The following is a 17,743-nucleotide window of genomic DNA, read 5'->3' on the forward strand; positions in this document are numbered from 1 at the left end:
TATCATATACTCATCAACAACAAACCTATTCCGTGGTCACAAGAGGTAAAATACCTAGGCATAATTTTTCATCATCAGTTATCATGGCGCCCACATATTAATATGATTTGTGCAAAAGCACAAAAGGGAATAAATCTAATGAGAACTCTATGTCGGACGTGGTGGGGGGCCGCTCCTTCTACCTTGATCCTACTATATAAAGCTATAGTTCGCCCACATCTTGATAGCGGCAGCATATTTTTTGGCAGATGCTCAAAAACAGTTTTGTACCAGCTCGATAAAGTACAATATCAAGCATTACGCGTAGCCTTGGGTTTAATGAGATCAACACCCACTACAATACTACTATCGGAAAGCTCAGAGATGCCTCTTGCTCACAGGCGAAATTGGTTGGGAGTGAGATGCATTTCTAAATTGTTATCTTACGTGAATCCTAATATACATTCCGTTGTGGAGTTGCATGATACATATATTCAATATCCTACATATTGGCGGCTCAATTGTCTTCCCCCCATCCTTACTGCATATATCAGATTAATACCCACATCCCAGATATTATGTTGCTTCCCAATTTTCCTTGTTACCGTTATAGTTTACATGGTCAAATATTCCCAATTCCCCACCATGAAATGAATCTCTCCAAAGAGAACGACAACCACCAGGATTTTCTCAGACTCGCCCAGCAACAATTTGCCAATCACACATATTTTTTCACCGATGGATCTAAAGATGAACGCGGTAATGTTGGCATTGGAGTTTTTTCACACAACCTAAACCATTCTGGACGATTACCCTCTTTCTTTTCAATATGCTCAGCTGAAATAACAGCCATCCAAGAAGCAATACAATATATTGTGGACAACGATCTCAAACACGCAGTTATTTTTAGCGACTCAAAAAGCGCCCTGGCAAAAATCTCCCGGTCAACTATATCGGCAAACAGTGATTACCTTTCATTACGTACAAGACAACTGATATACAGAGCCGTCGCAAAGGGATTCCGCATACATTTGGCATGGATTCCTAGTCATTCCAACATCAAGGGTAATGATATAGCCGATACTTTAGCCAATATTGGAAGAAATCATCCACTCTCTAATCACCCTCAAGCAGACTATAGAGAGTTTCAAGCATTATTGAAACATAATATTTGGATAGACTGGACCAATCAATATAGCGAGGACGGACAATTCAAAGCCAAACTTTACTTTTCCTCCGTACCACAACCTTACAAAACTCCATGGTTCAAGGATCTGGCTACTTGTTCTCGTAAAGAAATCGTCAATATGTGCAGAATTAGGAGCACTCATTCCCTCAATAAAGCGCATCTCCACAAAATTAAGATAGTTGTTGACGACCGCTGCGAATGTGGGGAAATACAGACTCTCCTACATATATTCTTTGCCTGCCCTAATAATTCTCATAATATACAAATACTGCATGCCTCTCTTAGCATCCCTCCTTCACCATTCAGCCTCTTACCTTCCACGATATATTTTTCAAACATATATCACCATCTAACATACAAACCATATCCAAATTCCTGATTGCATCCAATATAAAGCTGTAGTGATCAAGACAGACCTAATACTTGTGTGCATGCAGTGCTTCGCCAATCATGACCTGATCGTAGTGTCCATACACGTAACCGTAGTGCATCACCTCACATTAGTGCTTACACTCTAATACAGACTGACATTGCTTGGGGTTTGAGTCCAACTCAGATCCACTTTAGTGTGGGCTCCACCTGTAGTAGCAACATGATCCTGGAACTCCTGGCTGGATAGCCCTGGCAGCTGAAGCCATTAATGGAAAAAGAAGAAGAAGAACCAGATAATAATAAGAAGAAAAAGCCAACTTAACATTGGTTTACTTCTGTGTTGTACCGTACCGGTGTCGCTATTATTAATGAAATCTAGCTATAAGAAGTCTGTCACTCAGGTAGATATGAATTCCATTGGTATTGAGAATCAGATGATAGGAGAAATTTTATGTTATGAAAGTTCCAACTGCATCAAACGTGAGCCTGAAAATTTGGATTTTTATAATGAAGGAATAATTGAAAACGTGCGGTCGATTGACGAAGATAAATGCAATCAGCAGCCTGAACTCACTGTTGCCCCCAAACAAGAGACAGTTGAAAAATATACATCGGCCAGTGAAGAACGATATAAATCTATCAGTGAAGATTTGATCGGAGAAGCTATTGATTTTGACTGCACAAGTTCCCTTGAATCCCAAGAAGATTCTAAAATAAATCTGCAAAATGTCTGGTAAGTTTTTTGTAAACGAAACAACTACTCTCATATAAACATTATTACATGAAAGAAAAAATAATTTTACAACCCATTTTATATGAACATTCAATTATACAAAAACACTTTTACCTATTCAGTTTGTACTGCAAACATTTTTATGGAATTGAATCAGATATTATTCACAGGATTGCTACAATGTGAATGATATCTGAGTGAAAAATACTAAAATTTGGTTTCGCCAAATGGCTCAACCAAAAATGTATTTAAGTATGTAACATACAGTTAAGATAAAAAGTACTAGTCAGGAGACATTTTACAAAGTCAAAAATCAATTTTGAAATAAGACATACAAATGTTAAATCATAACATTATAGTTGTACATGTGTTTGAAATGTAAAGAAAGGAAAAAGTGTACAATATCCCTATCGATCGGTATAAAGTTTCCTCAAACATTAGTGATACATTTGAAAAGATTTTGGCCAACAAGAAAAATCACAGAGGAAATACTTACAGTGGCTATTTTACAGCATACTGTAGAATTCCGTATACAAGTCCAAAGATTTGTTTCAACACATAGCCTCATAATGTGAAATACAACATACAGAAGTAAAATTATGACATTTGAGTTATAGTTATAAAGGAAAACATTGGCCACCTACTCGTATAAAATGCACACATCTTCAGGTTGTTTAGAGAGCGAAACTTCCATTCTTTGATAACGTATCATGAATTTTTATTGGTAAATAGTTGATTTTAGCTAGATTCTGGAAAGATTCTGGAAGATTGTCAAAATGAAAAAGTTTTACTTAATGTTAATGTTTTTCATGTAAATGTTCAAGGCTTTTTGAATAATCTACTTTCAATTGAATTATTTTTAAACTCTCACAACATAGATGTCATGTGTATTTCAGAGCATTGGTTTGCAATTAATAATTTCAATAGTGAATATTTCACGAATTATAGAGTGATCACATCTTTTACTAGACAAAACCATATTCGCGGAGGAGCTCTCATACTCGCAAAATAATCAAGCCATAAATTTGCTGAAATTTCATGTATTAATAACCTATCTATTGAATGTCACATTGAACTGTGCGCGACTAGTCTTAAAATTGGAGATGTAAAAATTTGCATAATCTCAGTCTATAGACCCCCAGATGGTGATATTAATACTTTTATTAAGTGTTTGACCCAGGCAGTTGACACAGCCTATAATCGAGCTGATTGTTTGATCTTATGTGGAGATCTCAATATTGACTTTCGGAAACAGGATAAAAACACCAAACTTCTGACCGATATTTTTGAATGTTATAACTTTAATAATTATTACTTGGGCCCTACTAGAATATTTACAAACAAAAATGATTACACTAGTTCTACATGCATTGACTATATGGTTACCACACTTCCTGTTGATGTTTGTTCGTGTAAATTAGTTCAACCCAATATAGCTGACCATTTGGGTCATTTATTATCGTTCATTATAGGCAGTGATCCCAATAAATTTAGGGAAATGGCTAATGCATCTATAAGTAAACGTCAGTTGGACCCATTCACAAAGACAGAAATTCTAGGTACTCTGGAAACAATGGCAAATAAAAACTCCGCAGGTACTGATGGTATCTCAACAGTTACTGTGAAAAAAATTGTAGACCTTATAATCGAGCCACTATTGTTTTTGATGAATCAGTCATTTTTTGTAGGTTGTTTTCCAAATGTATTTAAAACGGCTCTCATATTTCCTTTATATAAAAAAGGCGACAAAACTGAGGTAGACAACTACAGACAGATATCTTTACTTTGTTCCCTCTCTAAACTGTTTGAGAAAGTTGTTAGTAACAGAATTCTGAATTACATGGATCAAAATAATCTTTTTAGTAATAACCAATATGGCTTCAGGAAGAACAAATCAATTGAATCAGCTTCATACCATTTATTAAATTTCATTTATACACAGGTTGACTCGAATAAACTAGTTGTAACACTTTTTTTCGATTTGTCAAAAGCATTTGATACCATTTCTTTCGAATTTCTTATAATTAAACTTTCAGGCCTAGGTTTCCCAAATAATCTATTGAACTGGGTGAAATGATATATGAAAAACCGTAGTCTAATAGTTAGCTGCAATGGAATTTTATCAAGTCCCAAAGATGTAAAACTAGGAGTGCCTCAAGGTTCTGTCCTGGGACCATTGTTGTTCCTCAATTTCATAAATGACCTGTCTGAATTCTTTTCTGAGTGTCACATAACCATGTTTGCGGATGACACTGCAATTACTGTGGCCGACAAAAACGAAGTTGAGTTGTCAGACAAAATAAATAAAATAATAGATAAATTCAGTGCTTGGTGTCAACGTAACAAACTTATTCTGAATAAATCTAAATCTGTTTCAATGAAATCATTTATTAGGAAAAACTTCAGCAGTGACTCTTCCACAATAAATGGTATTCGATCTTCCAGCGAAGTCTTGTTTTTAGGAACGTCTTTAGACAAAAATTTGAACTGGAGCGGTCATATTACTCAATCAAACAATTGAAAAACACTCTAGATAATTTTGGATTGATGGCTATTTTTCTATGGCTTATTCTCACATCAGCTTTAATATCATTTCTTGGGGATGTGCAAGGGAATTTCCACGAGTTTTTGTTGCTCAGAAAAGATTGCTGAGACTAATTTTTAATATAGATTTTCAAGATAGTTGTAGACCAATTTTCTTAAGAGAGGGCGTATTGACGGCACCTTCTTTATTTATCTTGAAGTGTGTCACTTTTGCCCGTATCAATATAACTGAATTTGTCACAAATGCGGATATACATGGTAGAGACACCCGTCATGGGAAACTGTTAAGAACCCCCTCACACAAAACGGCTCACTTTAGATGCTCCCCACTATTTAATACAACAAACTGTTATAATAACTTGCCGGCATCTATTAGGCAAATCAGATAAACTTTTTAAAATTGAGGTGAAGAAACTTCTCTTACAGGAGTGTTACTACAGTCTTGAGGAATTCTTGCACGACACTTTTTCATGACATTTTGAGAGTATTTGCTAGAGCTTCTCCGATTTTTTATATAACACTTCTATGTTGTGAAAGTTTGTGGACGTGAACCATATTTATTGTTTTTGTATTGTTCAACTTCTGTAGTTTTATTTTTGTTTTTTAATTATGACTTAGCACATGTACTCAATGTACCAAAGTGTCAAATAAATAAATAAATAAATAAATAAATAAATAGATTCACCTGAGGCTATTGGAAATAATGTTTCATAGTAGTGTAATTGTTCACCTGCTACAAATTTTTCCTTAATTTTATGTAGGTGCAAAATTATGTTTAATACCTATATAGATACTGGGCATAGTTAGAATTTCCATGTTGACAGTGGCTGGGTGTGGTTCCTGAGAACTACTCAAGCCATTTCTTGTAGGATTTTTTTCACAAATGCAGACATCTTGTGATGAGAACTTTGCACCCAATCCAATATGCAACATACCATATGCAGATTATGCAAATTTTTCTGACTTGAGACAGCACTGCCAATTCCTTGCTAAGCATTGCTACAGTCTATAATTGATTCATGTAGAGTAGAGAATGCCATTCATGATGACCCCAGCTACTTCTGGAATTTCTTCAAGACAAAAAAGAATTATACCACTTTTCCCAACTCTTTGTTCTTGGAAGACAGAACCAGTGAATCTAGGGAATCTATTGGTCATCTTGGTCATAAATACACACAACTATTTTCCAGCAAAGTTTTCAAAGGAATCTCTGAATTCAAGGACGAGTTGAGCCACATTTCTGACGGTATTCCATCATACTCCTTGAAATTGTTACTAACACTCATACTCACTTGGCACTGTAAGGAACTAGTCATTGATCAGCAACATGGTTTCACAGCTGGGAGATCTACAGTTACCAACCTCCTAGTATATCAAAATGAAATAATCAAATGTTTCGAATCGGGCATACAAATTGATGCAATCTATCTTGATTTTAGTAAAGCGTTTGATCCCGTTAACCGTAATCTATTGGTACAGAAGTTGATCTTGTTAGGTTTTCCTTTTATCATTTACTGGATAAGCGATTATCTCAAAAACAGGTCACAGATAGTCAAAATTAAAAACTCTGAATCAGAATAACTCTTGGTATCCTCTGGAGTGCCTCAGGGCTCTCATTTGGGATCCCTGCTGTTTACCTCATTTAAAAACGATATTAGCAATTCAATTTATAACTGTAAGCCCTTGCTGTTTGCTGATGACCTAAAGCTATATTTGCCTATCAAAAGTATTGAAGATTGTCGTAACAACAGGATGTTGTTAAATAAGGAAAATGCTTCTGTAGAATGTAGAATGAATAACAATATTCTTTTCAACTATGTTCTTGACGATGTCAATCTAAATCGGCTCAATGGAACAAATATTTGGGAATAACCTAGGTGAACCTTTCATTCACCACCCACATTAACAGTACTATCAAAAAAGCTCTCAAACTTCTTCAGAAATTGTAAGGATACAACAGTGGATTCCAACAGAATTATTTCCTCAGCCTGTATAAGATCTGTTTTGGAGTATTCGTCACCAGTCTGGTCTCATTATAAAGTACATATAAATAATATTGAAGCAGTGCAAAATAGATTCCTCAGACTTGTTGCGTTCAAATCTGACCTCACATGTGGAGAATATATTATTTGGATGTACTTGATATTTCAAATCTTCACACCCTTTCTTTTCGTAGAACAAACAACGATATCATTACCTTCTTCAAAAATGATCTGTTCGTTCAACTAGGAGCAATGATCTTTTTACTAGTATAGTATAGTGGAACACTTGCCGAGGTTTTGTAAACTTTCAAGTAAAACATCTCACAAAGTGATATTAAAATTTTCATTAAGTATCGGCCAATTCCAACAAATATAATCACATAATTTTTTATTTTACAGGGCCTCCAATACCTCAGCTGTAGGCGAAAAAAATGGTAATGTCATGATTTCATGTGTGAATTCACCAAGAAGCGGGCATGAAGACACCAAAAGTTTCTACATACAACAAAAAAATTTGCAAACCGATTCTGTTTTGCTTTATAAATGCAACATGTGCCCGACAATGCACGCTTTCAAGCATACCTATTTTGTAAATGACAACATAGGGCTCCCTTCGTGTCCATCTCAACCGAAAGTAAAGAAACCTTGGGGGAAGAACCTCACATGCGAAGTACCTGGATGTAAATTTAGAACTGACAACCGCAAAAAATTGAAAACACACGCCGCCGTTCATTCGACTGAATCGTATAAATGTGACGAGTGTGCGTTTGTTACGAAGAGCGAGGAGTATCTAGAAAGACACAAAAACTCAATCCACAATCCTAATGCAGAACGTTTCTACTGCAATCAGTGTCTTTTTAACACGACTCGAAAGAACAGCTGGAAAAAACACAAAATGTTTCACGAACTCTCCAGTCCCACACCGACAACACAAGACCATCATCAGAAAGATTCAAAATATAAAATGTACTGCTACAACTGTTCTTTTCAAACTCACTCGAAACCTAGTTTGAAAAAACACATGCTGTTGCATATGAATCCAGAATCACTCATTATGTTAAAGTGCTCACATTGTTCATATACAACCAAGCGTAAGGAGAATCTTAACCAACACATGGTCAAGCACTATGATAAAACGAATTTCGAGATGTTGAAGTGTGCCAACTGTAACTTTGAAACTAAGCGTAAAAATGCTTTGAGAAATCATATGGCAACACATAGAAAGTCGTGAATGATGTGACCAAAAAGAGATTTCAGATAGAGTTGGTTTTTGTACACAATACAGAAAGAAAACTAGTCATTAATTAGATCACAATTGTTGTAAACAATTACGTTCGTGAAGAGATAATCATAGAAATGATTTATGAGTTATATTTACACTACTTACAAATTTGTACAAATTTGTTAGTCAAAATAAGTTGAAATGTAATTGTAAAATTTGGTGAGATTTTGTATTTCATACTTTTTTCAAATTATTCTGACTTTTACTTATTTCAATCATTTCCAAAATGTTCGGAAATTATATTTTAACTTTTGAATAATAAATCTGGACACATTCCAATATGACATATCCATTCCCCAGAAAAAAAAAATTCAACTTCATTTTCTTTCGACATTTTTGTTTAATTTTATTTATATTGTAAGAGCATGCCAATTCATTTTTCAATGTAACTTTGTTGGCTATACTTAGAGGTTTCACTGTATTGTTTGCTTTGCATTCTTCATTTGGTAGGTATTCTTGAAGAAGAAATAAATTATTCGGAAAGCTTGGATAACAAAAAATTGTGAATCTCAACCTACTTGTCAACTACAAAACTCGATAAACAAAGAAGCTTCATCTGTTCCGTTAGTCAAATGAACTGATTGAAATATTTGTTAAGATATTGAACTTCATAAATATGTCTCATATCAAATCTTTAAAAAATATTTCAACAGAAAAAATCCAGACCAACAGCCCTGTATTCCTATATCACAGTATTTCATTTTCGTATTATAACAAACTGAAGCTTTTTTTATTTTAGGATACATATTAATTATACATATTGCATCGCCAACACATCTTATATGAGATCTGATAGAAATACCTATAGTACAATTCCATAATAGTAGGCAGTAAATTCTCAGAAATATTGTATTAAAACAAAAACATTGTTGTCAAGGTTGTATAGTATAGTTTTCAATAACTATACAAATCGAACAAATATGAAAAATGAGAATAAACCATACCAAGAGTTTTCAGTTGTCATTTTTCATGGTGATATCCTACCACGTAGTAACGGCTAAATCCATCAATTTATACTAACTCACCAAGCCATATTTGATATCTCTAATAATATTTGATGATGTGGTTACACATTTTAAAATACCCCAGTACGTGCTTGGCCTATTAACCAAAAAGCAATAATTTCTCACATCTGTCAGTTATTAAGATCTGTAGCGCGACTGGTTTAGCTTCGTAATATACGGTTGTTTCAAAAGTTATGTTCCTTTTAATGTCATGTGTTTTTGTAGCTTCATATGAAAATATATATTAATTCTACTGTTTCATGGTATATATTAATCGATACATTGATGCCGTTCGTTTTTTTCCAAATTTTAAGCCAAAGCGCTACCGAGGATTTGAGGAACCTGACAAAGACTGACCCATCACAAACGGTATGTAGGATGGCGGAAGAACTGGGCGTCAGCTCCCATGCGGTTTTGATGGTTAAAAACGTTTTAAAAAAGCTCGAAAAGTGGGTGCCGCACGATTTGAACGAACAACAGAAATTGTTACGTTTCGAAAACGATCCTTTTTTTTGTCGGATCGTTATGTGTGACGAAAAGTGGATCCTCTACAACAAGAGATGTTCAGGACAGTGGTTGAACACCGATGAGACACCCAGGCAGTTTTCAAAGGTGAAAACATTAAAAAAACATGGTTACTGTATGGAGGTCAGCGGTTGGTGTGATATACTGTAACTTTCTGTAACTTGGACAAACCATCTCAGCAGAGTCCTATTGTGAGGAAATCGTCGATATGTACCGAAAATTGCGTCAGCAGCAGCCAGCATTGGTAAACAGTAAAGGTCCGATCCAGCTCCACGACACCGCACGTTTCACAAATCACCGTCGAAAATTAAACAAACTCAGTGACGAAGTTCAAGCACTTCAATAACTTTCTCACCGGTAGAACCTTTGCCAATCAGGATCAGACAAAAACGACCTTCACCAACTTCATCGAATCCCTAGCAAACAATTTTTATGCTGACAAAACTTGTCGTTTTGTGTTATGTTGGCAAAAGTGAATTGATTCAAATGGCTCTTATTTCGAATAAATTGGATAAGTATTCACCGAGATATCACTGTTCAAAGTAAACTCATAAAAACGAACAGAACTTCTGAAACAACCCTAAGGTAGGTCATAGATTTAGGGTACGGCGGGGTTTATATGCCAAATGGTTGTTCGCATAGCAAGGTTGTATATAATGTAAATATATGAAGTAAGTACTGTTATGATGTAAGTTTGTAATGAAATGTGTGTAGTAATATATTTAAATACATTTTTTCTTTTTAATGCATATATTTAAATTTATTATAACACTATTTTCATGCAAGTAACCATCTGCTGTTAGTTGTCATTTTCTGACAGTAATAAAAAATCACAACTGAAAAATTGTTTTGTGTTTTGTTTGCGAACATATCTTAGCGAATGCATTGAATGATTATGGTTTGAAGGCAAGTCTGAAAGCTCAACTGGAAAAATGATTTAGCATCGTGCGTTAACGCACGCAATATTTGATACAACAACGTTTTATCCACATATCCTTATAAAAACATTCACATCCACCACGTATGTTTGTGCTATCTGTCTATCTACTAACATATTCTAACGCTGAAAAATATCAAGAAATAGACGTCAAGCGCAAGAAGAATTACAACATGGTATATACCAGACAAAGTTGTAATCCCACGTTGGCATGACTCATGGTTTAATGCTAAAACCATCCTCACAAGTATAGGGTCTTCAAACCGCCATAAATACGTGACTTGATAATTTTAACAGTGTTTCATTGTTTCGTTCAATTTTTGCGAAAAAGTGTAGATACCTAAATATAATACACGTAAATTGTCAATCATTTCTAGAAACTCTGCGTCAACTCAAAAAACCGCATGTAATTGAGTATGCGTCTCAATTCCACTATGACGCATGCATCATGATACATAAAAAATGCACCATCTAAAACTAGCTCATGAACATTTTTAAGAAAAAGTGAATAATCTTCCAAGAGAAGTAAGGTTTCTAACTAACTAATCCAAAAGCTCAAATATTATCGTATTGGTGATGTAGTTGAAAAGTTACCTCAATTCGAGGAGTCAAATAACAAAAATTAATAAGTGCTACTCACAAGAGTTAGTGAATGATTTTGGAGATCCACAAAAGAGATCAGAAAGTACCTATTATATATATGTCCTTACTAAGTTTTTTAAGCTATAAATGGAGCGGATGTATTTCTCCTGAGAATTATGTCGCATATCGTTCAGAGCATTAGTGAACCAAGTCCAAGTTACATTGTTCACGCTTTTTCTGTGTGAGAATATAAGTGTTATGGCGAAAACCAATGAAGATGATGGTGAGTTATTGACTTTTAATATCATATGACTTGATGAAATGAAACTAGGAAGTTGATACTATCCTCAGCGTCAAATTCACGCAATTCTATGTAATTTTTGTATTCAGTCTTTGAGGTTATGTCGTGCATATTAACAGCATGAGTGAATTTCATGGACCTACCTCATACAGGGATTCGTTCACAGTTTCAGATTCAGAAGATGATGTACCCCTGATTCAATTTTTACAACCCAACCAAAGACTACGTACAGCAGAAGTTCGAAATGGCAAGTAATAATCACTAACGTTTTTTTTTTGGATGATTTTTTTATCAGTATTGTCTATTTCAGGAGATGCAGTGGTTCGCGAAGTAGGAGAACGTGGTCGGAAAAGAGCTCGCAACGAAGCGAATTGGTACAGGAATAAAAGAAAAATTCTGAGAAATAGTGGCAAAACTTACGAAACGAAAACAAAAAAATGTGTTCCGGCTAAATGTTTCAATCCTGATTATAACTGTGGATGCCGCAAGCAATGCATGACAAAAATCAATTTTGGAGATTTGTCAACATTTTTCGAATCATTCTGGAAACTAGCAGATTACAGCAAACATATCATTTTCCTGCGGGGTTTAGTGAAAATGTCCACAGTTAGAAGAAAGCGTCCAAGAGATGGTTCTGGAACAAACAAATCCTCATCGTTTGAATATACTATACCTTTGAAACTGAGAAAAACCAAGAAAGTACTTTATAAAAATAGCTGCGTAAACGCAAGCGAAACATAAGTGGAACCACCCATTGGTGTGACACCCAAGTCAACTTACCAAGTTTTTATGTCAGTGTTGGTGGTTTGACCAATCAAACGACAACTGCGGTAGCAGAAATTTGGGAACCTAACCTGAAATGCCATCGGAAAATGAATCCACATGTTTCTAGAAATGGTATGAAATCTAAAAAGGTTAATGCAGGCAAGCTACTGGAAAATAATTCCATGAAAATCAAAAAATAAATAGAAAAGTACTTTTTGATCGTTCCCATATTGATTTTAATTTAAGGGCCACCGGTAGACAGCTGTTTCAGCCTATTGGGCATCGTCAGTACCGGTCAGGCGGTCCTCGATTGAAGACAAAATGAGAAAAACCAAGAAAGTACTTGTATATACAATATCCGCCCGAAATAAAAAGTAAGAAGGAAGTAGTGCAAAAATGTACGACTAAGAATTTTTAACAAATTTAATAATAATAATAACTTTAAAATTGCCTATAAAACCGCTCTATACATTAATTCTATCTTTACCAAAATAAAAGACAAATTGAAATATATATATATATATATATATATATATATATATATATATATATATATATATATATATATATATATATATATATATATATATATATATATATATATAAATCAAGAATGAAATAATTCGTGGACACAACACTCAAAAAATAGGGGCAAACCGCGGACACGTGTTTCTGGCTATTGGCCTCATCAGCGCGGTGCAGCCAAGTGTGAAGATGGGCAACACTTGTTTGCCGAAAGCAGGAAACAACACATACGCACGGAGTCAACAACAGAAGCCAACCGCACATTTGTGGTTTCAGTTAGAAGACCTAGAATTCCTAGGCTACATCTAACATGACCACGTAGGCAGCTATAGCTACCTGCGTGACATCCGGGTCCAGGATATAAATACAGATAGAGATTTTATCGAGTGTGTATGATACAAATCAAGAATGAAATAATTCGTGGACACAACACTCAAAAAATAGGGGCAAACCGCGGACACGTGTTTCTGGCTATTGGCCTCATCAGCGCGGTGCAGCCAAGTGTGAAGATGGGCAACACTTGTTTGCCGAAAGCAGGAAACAACACATACGCACGGAGTCAACAACAGAAGCCAACCGCACATTTGTGGTTTCAGTTAGAAGACCTAGAATTCCTAGGCTACATCTAACATGACCACGTAGGCAGCTATAGCTACCTGCGTGACATCCGGGTCCAGGATATAAATACAGATAGAGATTTTATCGAGTGTGTATGATACAAATCAAGAATGAAATAATTCGTGGACACAACACTCAAAAAATAGGGGCAAACCGCGGACACGTGTTTCTGGCTATTGGCCTCATCAGCGCGGTGCAGCCAAGTGTGAAGATGGGCAACACTTGTTTGCCGAAAGCAGGAAACAACACATACGCACGGAGTCAACAACAGAAGCCAACCGCACATTTGTGGTTTCAGTTAGAAGACCTAGAATTCCTAGGCTACATCTAACATGACCACGTAGGCAGCTACGTGGAATTCTAGGTCTTCTAACTGAAACCACAAATGTGCGGTTGGCTTCTGTTGTTGACTCCGTGCGTATGTGTTGTTTCCTGCTTTCGGCAAACAAGTGTTGCCCATCTTCACACTTGGCTGCACCGCGCTGATGAGGCCAATAGCCAGAAACACGTGTCCGCGGTTTGCCCCTATTTTTTGAGTGTTGTGTCCACGAATTATTTCATTCTTGATTTGTATCATACACACTCGATAAAATCTCTATCTGTATTTATATCCTGGACCCGGATGTTACGCAGGTAGCTATAGCTGCCTACGTGGTCATGTTAGATGTAGCCTAGGAATTCTAGGTCTTCTAACTGAAACCACAAATGTGCGGTTGGCTTCTGTTGTTGACTCCGTGCGTATGTGTTATTTCCTGCTTTCGGCAAACAAGTGTTGCTCATCTTCACACTTGGCTGCACCGCGCTGATGAGGCCAATAGCCAGAAACACGTGTCCGCGGTTTGCCCCTATTTTTTGAGTGTTGTGTCCACGAATTATTTCATTCTTGATTTGTATCATACACACTCGATAAAATCTCTATCTGTATTTATATCCTGGACCCGGATGTCACGCAGGTAGCTATAGCTGCCTACGTGGTCATGTTAGATGTAGCCTAGGAATTCTAGGTCTTCTAACTGAAACCACAAATGTGCGGTTGGCTTCTGTTGTTGACTCCGTGCGTATGTGTTGTTTCCTGCTTTCGGCAAACAAGTGTTGCCCATCTTCACACTTGGCTGCACCGCGCTGATGAGGCCAATAGCCAGAAACACGTGTCCGCGGTTTGCCCCTATTTTTTGAGTGTTGTGTCCACGAATTATTTCATTCTTGATTTGTATCATACACACTCGATAAAATCTCTATCTGTATATATATATATATATATATATATATATATATATATATACATATATATATATATATATATATATATATACATATATATATATATATATATATATATATATATATATATATATATATATATATATATATATATATATATATATATATATATATATATATATATATATATTATATATATATATATATATATATATATATATATATATATATATACATAAACGGGTAAATATTTGGGTAAGCAGCAATTGAGAAAGTGTACTCTTTTAACAATATGTTCCAATCATTTCGACAATGTATACTGTCATCCTCAGGGAAAACTACAATAATAGAACATAAGATTAATTGATATTGTACAGTTGAAAATTATGTACTTACATTGTCATTGAGGTTGGACTCAGTGAAGTTTAAAATGATTTTTTGTTATTATTCGATTTTAATGTTGCATGGGTGCAAAAATAAGCCCAATTTTAGCTATTTACGTGATGGACGATTTACTAGACATTGTTTTAAAAGTTTTACCTTTCAAGGTACATTTCATAAAAAAAATATATCGATGACTTAATTATTGCTTTACCACAATCTGGAATCACAGAAATACTGGAAATTTTCAACAGTTATGATCCTTATATCAAATTTACTATTGAATGTGAGGATGGTGAACAAAGTGTTCCTTTCTTGGATACCAAATTTCATCGAACAACTGATAATACCATCCTAATTGATTGGTACAGAAAACCAGTTAATTCGGGTAGATTTATGAATTTATCATTCATACCACAAACAATCCATGAAAAAACAGATGAAACAACGTATACTCTGTATTTCCGATTGTTCTTTCCATCAAAAAAATTACTTCTTGCAAACGCCATGCGACGTTTATATACTTTTCTTGGCACGTGCCACTGGCACTGGCTACTGATAAGATAATGTACAAAGGCTATATGGCACGTTCTTAAACCATTGTGTATGCCTGTTTTGGGATTTGACGGCATAATGATATTGTGAGCTATGGGACGTTCCAAACTGCAGAGTGCACTGCCGAATTAAAAAATTCTACAAGAGTGGATCGCACTTTTATGATTACAATTGTTTTTTGGTGGTATTGATGATATGTGCAAATGCTGATGGTATATTTCTAACCATTAATGTCGGTGAAGCGGGAAGAATGAGTGACAAGGAAAACATTTCCAACAAGGAAAAACTTTCGATTCCCAAGTCAACATCATCGTCAAATGATGACGTATTTTTCCATGTTATTTTGTAGGGGACGAGACATTCCCGCTACAAAAAAATTATGCGACCGTACCCAAAAGGGTTCCTGATAATGAGAAAAGCAGAATATTCAACCACAGATTATCAATGGGGTGAAAAAGCGTAGAATGTGCTTTCGGAAGGCTAACATCCAAATTGGAAATATTTCAAGGGTACTATTATGTAAAGAGGATGCACCTATATCAGCCATTGAAAGTGCTTGTATTCTCTATAATTTTATGAAAATCAGAGGGTAAGTTTTTGATTCCACAGATTGTAAATAATAACATCAGACGTAGGAATCCATAACTATATGATATTCCACCTATTGACTAGTCTGCTGAATGCCGTTTCTCATTTTCGAGAAGTGTCTCGAATAGAAGGCAACAAGCCTTCCATTTTGTGAAAGTGAAGTAGCTATTGTAAATTCTGAAATATCTGTTCCATAAACAGATTTTAAACAGAGAATTCCTCCACACACCCTTACCAGCATAAAGTTGCTGCATTCAATACTATGCTTCACAGACTATTGAATATTCCACTGCCTGAGAGTAATTTCCAGAGAGAGCTGAGTTTGATCAAACAAATCGCGGTCAACAATGGTTATGAAGTAGATATTATAGACTCCATTCTTTTCAAAAAACTACAAAAGTAAGCTATGGCAAGCAAGCTACCCAAATTCAAGATGCGATAACGTCAGTTATAGGACATTGTCATATTTGGGTGAACCAGCCAATAATATTGCATGTTTTTTTTTAAAAAGTATGCGTAAACGTAGCTTATAGAACGGATAATAGTCTGAGTAAATTTATTGAATACAAAGACAAATCTTTGGCGTCGGATAGATCAGGAGTATATGTACTGACTTGTGGCTCTTGACAAAACGGTATATCGGCCAAACAGGGGGAACATTTTCCCAAAGAATTAAAGAGCATTAAAGTAGTTTTGTAAAAAGAAAGACCAATTCCACATTTGCAAACCACCTTCAGCAGAAGTACATGAGTTGAATCAAGTTTTACATTAAGAAGACGCGAGTTTGAAACTCAATCTTCTAGAATGTTTGGAAATCAATAGATTCAGGAATTTGGGTAAGTTACTGAATGATCAATTAGAATTGAATAACTCCCCGTTACTAAATATTTTTTCATATGTGGAAACTGGGACATAAGTTCAAATAATTTAATTCGGTTCAAACTTAGGTAAAAACCAGGTACTTGAAATTTAGGTACTTCTAATTGTGAAACTAAATATATTAAGCATTGAAAATGTAGAATACTATTAGTTAAGATACGCCCGAAGAAGCCATTGTATGGCGAAACACGTGTTGCGTTTTTGTAAAATTGTTCAGTGTTTTTCAAATACGTTAGTTATGGATTTTCATCAAGTATCGACTAATTCCATCATATATATCCGTTTCAACTGTTAACGGAACGCTTTCTTTAATGGACGTAACCATGGATTTCGCGAAGTTCACTTTCAGATGTTTGAAAGCTTCTAGAACTGATGAATCGATCGAAAATGGTTTGAGTTGAATGAAGTTACATTATGAACCTCAAGATAACTCTGAAATGTTTATTTCCAATGAATTCATTCCCGATTCGCTGAACTTGAAGTTAGATCAAAACGATCCGGACGAAAATATCTTCTATTGCCTCCCATAATCGAAGTCTTATTTTGATGATTGAATTTTTATGAATAGATTGAACTTTGATTTCTAGAATAAGTGATACAGGGTGGAATGAATATATATGATTTTCATCACAATGTAGCCGTGACAGAAATACACAAATACACATCATTCCGTTGAAGTTTCACTTATAGAAAGGTTTTCAGAAATGTCATAGCCGACTTCTAGAGTTGAATGTGTCAATGTCAATAGCCTCTCATCTCTAGGTTGTAGATCTATGTTTTA

At 35.2% G+C, this 17,743-nt stretch overlaps 2 protein-coding genes and 1 long non-coding RNA gene across 6 annotated transcripts; 2 read left to right on the forward strand and 1 right to left on the reverse strand.

The window, feature by feature from the left end:
• The first annotated feature begins 1,854 nt into the window (after window positions 1–1,854).
• Window positions 1,855–9,033, forward strand: LOC111507650 (uncharacterized). The gene is made up of 2 exons (XM_023162993.2): window positions 1,855–2,273; window positions 7,199–9,033. Exons 1-2 carry the CDS (start codon window positions 1,909–1,911, stop codon window positions 8,028–8,030), a joined length of 1,197 nt encoding a protein of 398 aa, XP_023018761.2. The 5' UTR covers window positions 1,855–1,908; the 3' UTR covers window positions 8,031–9,033.
• LOC111507649 (uncharacterized) lies at window positions 9,022–11,025 on the reverse strand. The gene is made up of 2 exons (XR_002722421.2): window positions 10,732–11,025; window positions 9,022–10,673 (listed from the first exon to the last, which is right to left on the reverse strand). It is a non-coding gene; the product is annotated as an uncharacterized lncRNA (long non-coding RNA).
• Window positions 11,026–11,125: 100 nt separating this feature from the next.
• LOC141487185 (uncharacterized) lies at window positions 11,126–12,689 on the forward strand. Of its 4 annotated transcripts, none has more exons than XM_074185970.1 (3): window positions 11,126–11,412; window positions 11,597–11,681; window positions 11,741–12,689. In XM_074185970.1, exons 1-3 carry the CDS (start codon window positions 11,388–11,390, stop codon window positions 11,814–11,816), a joined length of 186 nt encoding a protein of 61 aa, XP_074042071.1. In that variant the 5' UTR covers window positions 11,126–11,387; the 3' UTR covers window positions 11,817–12,689. The 4 variants fall into 4 exon arrangements, with proteins under 4 accessions (XP_074042071.1, XP_074042069.1, XP_074042068.1 ...); XM_074185968.1 differs by having other exon boundaries at window positions 11,226–11,412; window positions 11,597–11,677; XM_074185967.1 differs by lacking the exon at window positions 11,126–11,412 and having other exon boundaries at window positions 11,473–11,677.
• Window positions 12,690–17,743: the final 5,054 nt, after the last annotated feature.

The sequence above is a fragment of the Leptinotarsa decemlineata genome, unplaced genomic scaffold (genome assembly GCF_025532065.1).
Source record: "Leptinotarsa decemlineata unplaced genomic scaffold, Ldec_3_MD MMD2_tig00078422_RagTag_RagTag, whole genome shotgun sequence".
Lineage (NCBI taxonomy): Eukaryota > Metazoa > Arthropoda > Insecta > Coleoptera > Chrysomelidae > Leptinotarsa > Leptinotarsa decemlineata.

Bases quoted from the DNA above. Each gene is read 5' to 3' on its own strand.
- LOC111507650 (XM_023162993.2), top strand. From the start codon at position 1,909: ATGAAATCTAGCTATAAGAAGTCTGTCACTCAGGTAGATATGAATTCC. The intron at 2,274-7,198 runs GTAAGTTTTTTG...TTTATTTTACAG, and splicing joins ATAAATCTGCAAAATGTCTG to GGCCTCCAATACCTCAGCTG.
- LOC141487185 (XM_074185967.1), top strand. From the start codon at position 11,551: ATGAGTGAATTTCATGGACCTACCTCATACAGGGATTCGTTCACAGTT. The intron at 11,678-11,740 runs GCAAGTAATAAT...TGTCTATTTCAG, and splicing joins TACAGCAGAAGTTCGAAATG to GAGATGCAGTGGTTCGCGAA.